Source organism: Suncus etruscus, chromosome 9 (assembly GCF_024139225.1).
Source record: "Suncus etruscus isolate mSunEtr1 chromosome 9, mSunEtr1.pri.cur, whole genome shotgun sequence".
Lineage (NCBI taxonomy): Eukaryota > Metazoa > Chordata > Mammalia > Eulipotyphla > Soricidae > Suncus > Suncus etruscus.
Window position 1 is genome coordinate 10703111 of NC_064856.1, and position 12867 is coordinate 10715977.

Genomic DNA, 12867 nt, shown 5'->3' on the forward strand with positions numbered 1-12867 from the left:
TCAGGTGGGGCCGGCGAAGTGGCGCTAGAGGTAAGGTGTCTGCCTTGCAAGCGCTAGCCAAGGAAAGGACCACGGTTTGATCCCCCGGCATCCCATATGGTCCCCCCAAGCCAGGGGCAATTTCTGAGCACCTAGCCAGGAGTAACCCCTGAGCATCAAATGGGTATGGCCTGAAAAACCAAAAAATCAAACCAAACCAAAACAAAACAAAACAAAAAAAGAAATGAGGTCAGGTAAGTGCTTTAATCTCTCTCTATACTATCTTTCTGGACCTCTTCAGTTGATTTTTGACAATGATACAAAGAGAGGTGTTTTTTTTTTTGTTTGTTTGTTTTTGAGCTGTAACTGGTAGTGCTCAGGACTTAATTCTGGCTGGCTCTGCTCTCAGGAATCATTCTTGGTAGGTTTGGGGACTTACATAACATGCCAGAGATTTGACTGGATACAGCTCTCCAGTTCCCTTATGAAAGATTTTTATTTACTTTTTTCTTTTTTTTCTTTTTGGTTTTTGGGCCACACCCGGCAATGCTCAGGGGTGACTCCTGGCTGTCTGCTCAGAAATAGCTCCTGGCAGGCACGGGGGACCATATGGGACACCGGGATTCGAACCAACCACCTTTGGTCCTGGATCGGCTGCTTGCAAGGCAAACGCCGCTGTGCTATCTCTCCAGGCCCTATTTACTTATTTTTTATAAAATAATTATTTAATTAAAGTAGTTAATTAATTATTTAACTGAAACACCATGAGATACAATTATAAAATTGTTCATGACGAGTTTCAGTCACTGTCTAATACCCATCCTTTCACATTTCCCACCACCACTTCCCACTCTCTACTTTGTTCTCTCTTGCCTTCCTCTATGATAGACTTTTTTTCTTGTGTCTTTTTCTGTCTCTACTGAGAGGCTTTCAAACAAATGGTTCTGGGACAACTAGATATCTACCTTCAAAATAATCACTAGGATGCTGTATCATGCCATGCAGAATTAAAAATGAAACACAGGGGCCGGAGCAATAGCACAGCAGTAGGGCACTTGCCCTGCATGTGGCCAACCCAGGACAGATCTTAGTTCAATTCCCTGCGACCCATATAGTCCCCCGAGCTTGCCAGGGGCAATTTCTGAGTGTAGAGTCAGGAGTAAACCCTGAGTGCTCCTAGATTTGACACCAAAACAAAACAACAACAACAAAAAATAGAATTACAGACCTAAATGTAAGACCTGAAATGCAAGCCTTTAATTACAAGATAAACTATAAGGAACTACCTAAGAGGTAGTCCAAGGTTTAGGGCACCTGCCTTGCATAGAATCAACATAAGTTCAGTCTCCAATGTGATCTCTGGGCACAAAGCCAGGAGTAAGCCCTAAGCACCTCTGAGTGTGGCCCAACATTTTTTTAGATCACTTTTTAACTTATTATATTAGTCTTAAAATTCTATTTTTAGGGATTTTTTTTTATCTTTATTTAAGCACTTTTATTACAAGCATGATTGTAGTTGGGTTTCAGTCATAAAAAGAACACCCGGGCCTGGAGAGATAGCACAGTGGTGTTTGCCTTGCAAACAGCCGACCCAGGACCAAATCCCGGTTCGAATCCCGGTGTCCCATATGGTCCCCCGTGCCTGCCAGGAACTATTTCTGAGCAGACAGCCAGGAGTCACCCCTGAGCAATGCCGGGTGTGACCCAAAAACTAAAAAAAAAAAAAAAAAAAAAAAAAAAAGAACACCCCCTCCCCCTTCACCAGTGCAAAAAAAAAATTTTTTTTTTTCGGTTTTTGAGCCACACCTGGTGACGCTCAGGGGTTACTCCTGGTTATGTGCTCAGAATCTTACTGGCTTAGGGGACCATATGGGATGCTGGGGGATCAAACCGCAGTCTGTCCTAGGTTAATGTGCATGAGGCAGACACCTTACCGCTTGCGCCATGGCTCTGGCCCCTCAACCCTTTTTTTTTTGTTTTTGTTTTTGGGTCACACCCAGCAGCACTCAGGGATTACTCCTGGCTCTATGCTCAGAAATCACTCCTGGCAGGCTTGGGGGACCTTATGGGATGCCGGGATTCAAACCAATGACCTTCTGCACGAAAGGCAAACACCTTACCTTCATGCTATCTCTCTGGCTCCAACCTTTTTTTTTTTTAAGTATCATTCATAATAACCACAGTGGACATAGTCCAAATGTCTATCAACTGATAAATCAATTCACTGTATCTATAAAATACCACAAAGATCAATCAGCAAAAACAATGGCAGAGCCTCGGAGATTTTCAAAATCTGGGGTCTGGGGCCAGAGAACAGGGGGCAAGATATTTGCCTTGCACAGAGCTGATCGAGGTTCAATCTCTATGCCCTCATAAGTCCTGAGCACTGAGTTCTTGATACCTGAGCATAGATCCAGGAATAAGCCCTGATATAGTCAAGTGTGGCCCCAAAACAAAAACAAAAAGCCCCAGGTATGATCTCTACACCACACCATTCCATACAAGCGACTTTGAACACTGTTGGGGATGGCACAAAACTAAAAAAAATAAAAAATTTTTGGGCCGGAGAGATTGTATGGAGGTAGGGCGATTGCCTTGCCTTGGATGGTGGTCCAAATCCTGGCATCCCATATGGTCCCCCAAGCCTGCCAGGAGAGATTTCTGAGCATAAAGCCAGGAGTGGCCCCTGAGCACTGCCAGGTGTGATCCAAAAACAAAAAGTTTCTGTAAAAGATGACAAAAAATTATTTACCACTGAATTTGGGTGATGGGTATTTGGGTACACATTATACCATTTAGAAAATTCAAGTTAATGAAAGTTTTGTCTTTTGTCAAGAGATAAAAGATGAACCAGAGCCTTAAAAGCTTTAAGAGGCCAGAGAGATAGTACAGAGGGTAAAGTGCTTATCTGGCACAAAACTAACCTGGGTTTTAACCTTGGCATCACATATGATCCCTTGAGCCCTGCCAGAGTGATCCCCTGTACAGAGCCAGAAATAAGCCCTGAACACTGCCAGGAATGGCCTCAAAACAAAACAAATAAAACCAAAAATAGGTTATTAAAATGCAGAGAAAGGAGACTGGGGTTCTCTGGGAAAATCAACCAGTTAGCTGATAGAATCCTGAAAATGAAAGTGATTTTTTTTTTTTGTGTGTGTGGTTTTTGGGTCACACCCGGCAGTGCTCAGGGGTTTTTCCTGGCTCCAGGCTCAGAAATTGCTCCTGGCATGCACGGGGGACCATATGGGATGCCGGGATTCGAACCGATGACCTTCTGCATGAAAGGTAAATGCCTTACCTCCATGCTATCTCTCCGGCCCCGAAAGTGATTTTCTGAGGCTACAGTGACAGATAGGAAAGAGTGGGCTCCTGGATAGCTTTCTTACTGAACAATGATGCTGGAAGTGGCTTGGGACATAGAAAACCCAGCACTTACTTGAGTTTCAACTCCCGAGTCAGCTCATTCTGCGTCTGCTCTAGCTCCTGCCGCTCTTTAATATGCTCTTCTTGGAGGTCATGGATCTCTGCCTTTACCGCTTGAAGCTTGGAGAAAAGCTGGAACCAGACAGAAGCAGATGAGCTGGGCTCCCTCCAAACAACACAGTTCTTTCTCCTTTTCCCCCAGGTCTCATAACGCCTCTGACTAGCCCTTTCCTTCTGTACCTTTTTAAGCTTTTTGGTCTTGATGTCCACCTCTTGCTGCAATGAACTGTATGTCTCTTTAAGTTCTAAGGTTTCCTCATCTCGACTTTCCATTTGTTGTTGGATTTCTCTTTCTCGACGTTTCTGAAATTCAAAAACTGTATCTGTTGGTTTGGAGACAACATTTGCAGGAGAGTAAGAGGCTGGGTGTTCCTGATCAGCATTTGCTGCCAAAACAAGGAAATATACTCGTTTCCCCCCAACCCCTTGTTAGAACTGGACACGAGATTTGCTTTGTTGTTCATAGATGTGCCTTCCTCCACCCTGTTCTTCCCCCAAGGCATGCCAAGATACCTGCTCTGCAATCTCTTGCCGTTTCTGTTCCAGGATTTTCTGCTGCTCATTTGTGTGATCTACTATATTTTTTCCTCCAACAAGCAGCTTACTTTCCATGGCCTGAGTAAGAAGAAGGTAGAATTCATTTTGTGAATGGTTTTTCTCACAGGGTGGCTTGGAGGAGACAAAGATCTCAGGACTGAGCTTCAGAGGGTGAATGCTGAGGAAAACTCCACTGGGCTCAACTGGTCTTTTCTAGCATTAAGGTGAGGTTTGGAGTGGGGTGAAGTAGGTGAGATGCCACCTGAGAAATACTGAAGATACTTTCCTTAGGTGTTAGTGAAGTTGGACTTGCTCTAAAAAACACTGAGGGGTTTGTATGTACAATTACTGCCCCTGCTTTGAACACATTGGGTACTTGCTCTGTGCTTGGTACTGGGGATACAATCAGAAAGCTTAGAGTCCACTGAGAGACCCAGACCAGGGGATCTGGCTGTATGGAATCAGGTTCCATCCATCATGAAGTAAAAAATGAGTCATAATGGGAGGGGGACTTGGCAGAAGAGTGTTCAGACTTTTAGAGGGAGTCAGGTAAAGGAACTGACATCTATGGAGTGCTGAGATAACACAGGAATTAACTAAATAAAACATATTCTTGTATGAGAGAGTAGTGCAAGGAGTGGTAATACAGAAAGTTGGCAAATAAGGGGTCAGCTTGAATACCTAAAAATTCTGTTATGGGGGGCCAGAGTGATAGCACAGCAGTAGGACATTTGCCTTGCACGCAGCCGACTCGGAATGAACCGGAGTTAAGTTCCCAGTATCCCACATGATCCCCTGTGCCTGCCAGGAACAATTTCTGAGTGCAGAGCCAGGAGTAACCTCTGAGCGCTGCCAGGTGTGACCCAAAAACCAAAAACCAAAAAAAAAAAAAAAAAAAAAAATCTTAGAACTACTATTCTCCAGCCACAGGAAGAATGACTGAAAAGGAAGGAGCCAGCTAGTGGAGGGAGACCAGACATGAAGCTGCTTCTAAGGTCCAGGCCTTCCTGGGCATTTAGTGGTGTTGAAGAAGTGGACAGATCCACAAATACTGACGAGACAAAATTTAGAGATGTTGTTACTGGCTGGGACCAAAGGAAGAGAGAGTACAGCTAGGAAGGTGAACTGGTTTGATTGAGGACAGGCAGGTATAAGATCTTATGGCCACGGATATCTCTGGAAATGCTTAGGAGACATGGGGTGGAAGTTAGGCTCTGGGTTTGGTCATTCAGAGACCGAGAGCCAGCATATTCCAATAGTAGCATAAGCCACGGGAGTGCCTTGTACCTGAAAAGCATGGAGTCAAAACAATCTATAACCGTCACTTCTAAAGCTTAGGAATGTTTGCTATAGCTCTGCACCATCCTTCAGTGTGCTCTTGGAAGCATTTCCTCTTCTCACCCAGGACTGGACTAGATTACTAAGCCTTCGCCCACCCACACATCCCTTCTAGCTCTCAATTTCTTTTTCTTTTTGGGCCACACCCAATGACGCTCAGGGGTTCCTCCTGGCTCTGTGCTCAGAAATCGCTTCTGGCAGGCATGGAGGACCACATGGGATGCTAGGATTTGAACCCCCATCCGTCCAGGATCGGCTGCTTGCAAGGCAAACGCCCCACCACTGTGCTATACCTCCGGCCCCAACATTGGTAGCTTTTAAGCAAAAGGAAATTCTGAAGTTGAAGAGAGACAGCTCATGTAATAGAGCAATTTTTTTTTTATCTTATTTTGCTTTGTTTTGGGGCCAGATCCAGAAATACTCAGGGCTTACTCCTGGCAGGCTTGAGTATAAGGCAAGTGACTTAACTTATATGGTGCCAAGGATTGAATCTGAGTTATCTTGGTACAAAAAAAATTCTGTTAATTTTTGAATCAGTGATTGCATGTAAAAACCATAATGCAAAAACATTTTATAGCCACCAGATAGACAAAAGTTAGTCTGATGATCAGGAGTGTTGGTAAGATTGAGGTGCAACCAGAACTCAAATCCCGCTGGACCTGAAGCTTAATTTTTTACTTTCAAAAGTTATTTATAAAATAATCTTACTATTAATAATAGCTATTATTGTTGTTGTTTGGGGACATCCCTAACTTTGTTTAGGGGCTACTCTTGGCTCAGAGGCTGAATTCTTGGGTCTTCTCAGGGAACCAAGCCAGGGGTTTAACCCCATTCTATGATCTACAATGTATATGCTCTAGCTCTTTTATCTCAAGTGGTAACAACTTGTCACTTAATGAAGTTAAGGTTACATCTAACCTAGGATGCAGCTGTGCAGGACCAGAAAATCTTTCTTTGGTTTAACCACACCCATCAAGAGACTGTTCTTGGCTGTGCTCAGGAGTGACCCCTGGTGGTACTTGAATGACCATGTGTAGTACTACTCAGGATCAAGACAGTCTGGTCAGCTACATGCAAGACATACAAGTGCTTTCCTTTTTCTTTTTTTTTTTTTTTTTGGTTTTTGGGTCACACCTGGCAGGGCTCAGGGGTTATTCCTGGCTCCAGGCTCAGAAATTGCTCCTGGCAGGCACAGGGGACCATATGGGGCGCCGGGATTCGAACCGATGACCTCCTGCATGAAAGGCAAATGCCTTACCTCCATGCTATCTCTCCGGCCCCGTGCTTTCCTTTTTCTACTATTTCTTTAACACCCAGATAAGAAGTTCTTGTTTGGGGCCGGAGAGAAAGCATGGAGGTAAGGCGTTGCCTTGCATTTAGAAGGTTGGTGGTTCGAATCCCGGCATCCCATATGGTCCCCCATGCCTGCCAGGGGCGATTTCTGAGCGTTGAGCCTGAGTGTAACCCCTGAGCACTACGGGGTGTGACCCAAAAACCAAAAAAAAAAAAAAAAAAAAAAAAAAGGGCCTAGAGAGATAGCACAACGGCATTTGCCTTGCAAGCAGCTGATCCAGGACCAAAGGTGGTTGGTTCGAATCCCGGTGTCCCTCGTGCCTGCCAGGAGCTATTTCTGAGCAGACAGCCGGGAGTATCCCCTGAGCACTGCCGGGTGTGGCCCCAAAACAAAACAAAACAAAACAAAATTTCTTGTAAATAAAAGTCCTCCTGAAGCTAAGAACAAAAGCACTCATTCATAACAAAAATGGGGGGAAAATACCCATTCATCAGAAAAATTAGATGTCACAGAATTCTCCACACAGTAATAATGAATTGCAGAGAGAAGCATATGAAATGGATGCTTAAAATAAACATATTATTAATATGTTTCATTAATACAATGTTGAAAAAAAATCACAGGAGATCACTAATAGTGGGACTCAATTTACATAAAAGAAAACCCTAAGGGCTGGAGTGACAGTACTGTGGGTAGGGCACTTGGCACTTGCCTTGCATCCTATACTGTATCCCCAAGTCACCTAGGAGTATTTCCTGAGTGATGAGCCAGGAGTAACCCAAGCACCACTGGGTATAGCCCATGAATAGGAAGGAATGAAGGGGAGGGAGGGAAGGGAGGGAGGAAGGAAGGAAAAGAGGGACGGAGGAAGGAAGGAAGGAAGGAAGGAAGGAAGGAAGGAAGGAAGGAAGGAAGGAAGGAAGGAAGGAAGGAAGGAAGGAAGGAAGGAAGGAAGGAAGGAAGGAAGGAAGGTGGATGAAGGTAAAACTATTTTTACTTGGAGGTAGAAAGACAAGCATGGCAATGAGAACATCTGATCTAAGACAACTGCTAGCCTGCTGGAAGGGACATAGAGCAACGAAGACATGGCTACTCCCTCCCTCCCTCCCTCCCTCCCTCCCTCCCTCCCTCCCTCCCTTCTTTCTTTCTTCCCTCCCTCCCTCTCCCTCCCTTCTTCCTTCCATAGAGCCACGAAGTCATGACTACTCCTTCTTCCTTCCTTCCTTCCTTCCTTCCTTCCTTCCTTCCTTCCTTCCTTCCTTCCTTCCTTCCTTCCTTCCTTCCTTCCTCCCTCCTTCCTTCCTTTCTTCCCTCCCTCCCTCCTTCCTTCCTTTCTTCCCTCCCTCCCTCCCTCCTTCCTTCCTTTCTTCCCTCCCTCCCTCCTTCCTTCCTTTCTTCCCTCCCTCCCTCCTTCCTTCCTTTCTTCCCTCCCTCCCTCCTTCCTTCCTTTCTTCCCTCCCTCCCTCCTTCTTCTTTTTTGGTTTTTGGATCATACCCGGCAGTGCTCAGGAGTTACTCCTGGCTCCGTGCTCAGAAATCGCTCCTGGCAGGCTCGGGGGACCATATGGGATGCCAGGATTCGAGCCACTGACCTTCTCCATGCAAGGCAAATGCCTTACTTCCATGCTATCTCTCCGGCCCCGCTACTGCTCTTTTTAAACTTGAGGAGACTACCTTACTGCTGACATTGCTGACATTTAAATCTGTGCACTGGTCATTATCATCAATGTCTTTTTTATTTTTTTACCTAAAATGTCAGCATTCAATTTTTTTTTTATTTTTTGGCCACACCCAGTGACGCTCAGGGGTTACTCCAGCTATGCACTCAGAAATTGCTCCTGGCTTGGGGGACCATATGGGACACCGGGGGATGGAACCCTGGTCTGTCCTGGATCAGCTGCATGCAAGGCAAACACCCTACCACTGCACCATCACTCCGGCCCAAGCATTCAATTTTTTAAAAATGTATATAAATAAAATTTTGTCTGTTTTGGGCCATGCTTGCTAATTAATATCAAGGATTACTCCTGGCAGTGCTCAAGGGATGAATATATGGTTATAGGAATAGAATCTGGATTGGCTGTGTACAAAGCAAATGCCCTATCCGCTGTACTATCTCTCTGGCCCCATTTTTCTCCACTTTTGTTCAAAAAAATGTGTTATTGAGTTCTGAGGATCACAGAGCTACAAAGGCCACACGGAGAGCAAAGTTCAATGAACCATCGTTTCTGAACAAAATGTGAAGCAGTGAAAGAAAAAAGGACCAAAGGGGCTCCAGTACCTTGATTTTGGCGCCCAACATCTCAGCAGCATCCTTCTCCCGACGCAGGTCCTCCATCTTTTTCTCCTTCTCCTTCAGCAGCCGCATTTTCTCCTCTGCGGCCAATTTGTGGTCCTCCACAATGGCCCGTTTCTCAATTTCCAGTTTTTCTTGTTGTTCCCGCCAGTAATCATCCTTATCATCCCCGTCCTCCTCGCCCTCTTCTCCGTCATCTTCTTCCTCCTCCCCACCCCCTCCACTGCCATCCCTCCGCTTCTCTCGTTTCTTCCTCCTGCCCATGGACCGTTTCTCTAGCTGGGCCTTGAGCCGAGCGATCTCTTCCTGGAATTCTCGCAGGAGGGCGTCCTTCGGGTCCTCGTTGACCCGAGGCTTATTCTTAATGTTTTTGGCACGATTGGCATATCTTAGAGTGGTCAGCGTTTCCTCCACATTGTAAGAGGCAGGCCCCACATTGGCCACCATCACAGTTTTGGCATTGCCCCCGAGAGAATCCTGGAGGAGCCTGGTGAGCTTTGAGTCCCGATAGGGAATGTGAGTGCTTTTGCCATCCACCAGGGCAGAGATGACATTGCCCAGAGCCGAAAGGGACAGGTTGATCTTGGTCGCTTCCTTTAATCTTTCCCCCTGTGCACCAGTCTTGGCTTGCCGTTCACTGCCAGCGAGGTCTACGAGGTTCAATTTTCCAACACGTATATGGTTTTCCCCATCAAGGCCGACCTCGCTGCACTCAATAGTGATGACAAAAATGGCATGAGACCGTGAACTGTGCTCATTCATGTTGGTGGCACCAACAGAGCGGTTCTGGTTCCCCACATTCATCACATGCTCGATTTCCTTCACACTCTTAGTGACAAAGGATGACAGGTCTTTGACGTAGACTCCAGTGTCAGGTCTCTCTTTGAGCTCGAGCCTTTTGGTCTGATCCTTAGAGAGCAGATCTCGGATCTCCTCCTGGTAGATCTCTAAGTAAGAAGCCCGAACCAGATACTGTTGATTCTGGGATCGCGAAATATGGGTAAAGATGTGGTCAAATGAATTAGGGATGACACCTCTTTTCTCGGGGTCTCCATGTACTCCTTCCATTGTGTAGGTCTTCCCAGTCCCAGTTTGTCCATAGGCAAAGATGGTCCCATTGAAACCCTGCAGGACAGAATCCACAAGTGGCCGAAATGACTCATCGTAGAGTTCAAACTGCTTGGCATTCCAATCATAGACTGCATCGAAGGTGAAGGTCTTGGGCATTTCATGAGCCACTCCTCGAGGGTTCTTCACAGACACCTGCCCCAGCTTCACATCCACATCCACCACTTTGTCGTAGGAAGCAGCTTTTTCCTTGCCATTCATGGGTCGACAGCGAACCACCACCCTCACTGACTCTGAGCTTTTTAATTTTGACATGATGAACGCCAACGAGAACAATCTGAAGAGTTCAGAGTCTCGAAATGTGCCTGGATGCTAAGGTCCTAGAAGAAAAGCAAAAGTGAGTAAGAACAGTACAGCTGACTTTGGGGGTTACTTAGAGCAGCTGACACACCCAAATCAGGGGCTAGAGCACATGCTTTGCATGAGGGAGCCAAGTCCCCTAACCACTACATAGGACAAACCCAAGTACTAAGTCATGAGTATTCCTTAACCAACCACCTACCAAAAAACAAAACCACCAGTAAAAACCGGCTTGTCCAAAATATATTTGGGGCTAGAGAGACAGTATAGACATTAAGACTTGTCTTACATGTAAGTATTCCATTGAGCACCTGTGGTGTAGTCTATTCACTCCCACAAAAATTTTGACAAAATATCTCCAAAGTCTGTTTTTGTTTTGGTATCACACCCAGCAGCGCTCAGGGCTTAATTCTTGCTCTGCACAAATAGATCACTCCTAGTGGGCATCAAGAGACCACATATGATGCTGGGGATTGAATCTGAGTCAGTCCCATGTAAGTATGTGCCCTGTCCACTGTACTGTCACTCTGACCTGGTATTCTATTTTTGTCTTTCTGAGTTTTTCGTGCATAACAAGCACACATATTTACCTCTCTCTTGTCACACAATCCAACTATGCTATACACAGCATTACTCAGTCCTGCATCTGACTTTCCTTAAGCAATCTTGAGGTTTATTCCCTAAGAAAATGTAAATCTGCCCTACTCCTTTTTTTTGTTGTTGTTATTGGTGTGGGGGCCACTTCTAGTGGGCATATGGAGGCAAAAAGAGCCACCAAGTGATGTTTGGGGTAAAATCAGGCATAGGGCTCGAACCCAGGGCCTTGCTTTGTATGCGTATGGCCACTTGAGCCATATCCCCACCCCAGAACTGCAATATTCTTTGACAGCAACAAAACTGCCCAATACATGAAAGCAGCATCATTTATTTGACTTAAGGACTAGCGGGGTGGGGAAAAAAAAAAAAAAAAGGACTAGGCATATAAATTGTCTTTTTTTGGGGGTGGGGGGGGTCACACCCGGGAGCACTCAGGGATTACTCCTGGCTCCAAGCTCAGAAATCGCTCCTGGGGGCTAGAGAGATAGCATGGAGGTAAGGCATTTGCCTTTCATGCAGAAGGTCATCAGTTCAAATCCCGGCATCTTATATGGTCCCCCGAGCCTGTCAGGAGCGATTTCTGAGCGTGAAGCCAGGAGTAACCCCTGAGTACTGCCGGGTGTGACCCAAAAACAAAAACAAAAAAAACAAACAAACAAAAAGAAATCGCTCTTGGCAGGCTCAGGGGACCATATGAGATGCCGAGATTTGAACTACCATCCGTCTGCATGCAAGGCTAATGCCCTACCTCCATGCTATCTCTCCGGCACCCATAAATTGTCTTTGTGAAAATATTAAACTACATCCTTTCACAGATGAGCAAGTAGAGCTATTAAAAATAAATTCCTGGGGGCCGGAGAAATAGCACGGAGGTAGGGTGTTTGCCTTGCACGCAGCTAGTGCAAGACCAACAGTGGTTTGAATACTGACATACCTTTTGGTCCCCCGAGCCTGCCAAGATCGATATCTGAGCACAAAGCCAGGAGTAACCCTTGAGCGCAGCCAGGTGTGACCCCAAAAAACAAAACAAAACAAAACAAAAAAGAATAAATTCCTGGGACCAGAGTAATACCACAGAGGGTAGGGCACACACAGCCGACCCAGGTTTGATTCCCAATATCCCATATGGTCCCCCAAGCCTGCCAGGAGTGATTTCTGAGTGCAGAGTCAGGGGTAACCCCTGCCAGGTGTGGCCCCCACAAAAAAAGGAATAAATTCCTAGGGCTGAAGTTAAGAGGCCACAGGACATACTCATTTATAATTTCAATACTGAGATCAATATACTTTTTGTTTTTCTTTTTTGCGTTTTTGGACCACAACTGGAGGCACTCAGGGGTTACTCCTAGCTCTGCACTCAGAAATCACCTCTGGCAGGCTTGGGGGACCATCTGGGATGCCAGGAATTGAACGTGAGTCCATCCCAGGTCAGCAAGACAAACGTCCTACCATTGTGCTATTGTTCCTGCCCCAACAATATTCTTTTTGTGAATGGCCTATTTCCTGCCAACATAAGGATGGGAGAGAGGAATCAGGCAGCAGCACGTGAGACATCTCTGATGCAAATAGTCATATAATGCTAACTAGCAGGTCAGTATGTTCTACCACTGAACTGTTATTTTCAACTGTTCCATTGCCAGGCACATGGAAATGTAAAAAGTTATGTTTCAAAAAAACGCATGTTCCATACTTCTAATTCAGGGGTCTCAAACTCGCGGCCCATGGGCCGTTTGCGGCCCTCCGTACAACATTTTGTGGCCCTGCCCTAGAGGAATCTTTTTTTGTTTTGTTTTGTTTTAGTTGTTTGGGTCACACCCCCCAATGTTCAAGGCTTACTACTGACTTTGCACTCAAGGATCACCCCGACTTTGCCTACTCCGGCCCGCAGGTAAAGTGAGTTTGAGACCCCTGTTAAATT

At 45.7% G+C, this 12867-nt stretch overlaps 2 protein-coding genes across 2 annotated transcripts in view; one reads left to right on the forward strand and one right to left on the reverse strand.

The window, feature by feature from the left end:
* The window catches only part of COMMD7 (COMM domain containing 7), a 911502-nt gene that overhangs the window by 404546 nt on the left and 494089 nt on the right, over window positions 1–12867 (forward strand). The gene's annotated exons all lie outside the window — the stretch shown is intronic.
* KIF3B (kinesin family member 3B) overlaps window positions 1–12867 on the reverse strand; it is a 54996-nt gene that overhangs the window by 8252 nt on the left and 33877 nt on the right. Inside the window, exons 2-5 of the mRNA XM_049779176.1 lie at window positions 8913–10375; window positions 3976–4077; window positions 3643–3765; window positions 3416–3534 (exon numbers count right to left, since the gene is read on the reverse strand). Of these exons, the coding sequence (XP_049635133.1) occupies window positions 3416–3534; window positions 3643–3765; window positions 3976–4077; window positions 8913–10310 (1742 nt within the window). The 5' untranslated portion in view covers window positions 10311–10375. The remainder of the gene's footprint in view (window positions 1–3415; window positions 3535–3642; window positions 3766–3975; window positions 4078–8912; window positions 10376–12867) is intronic.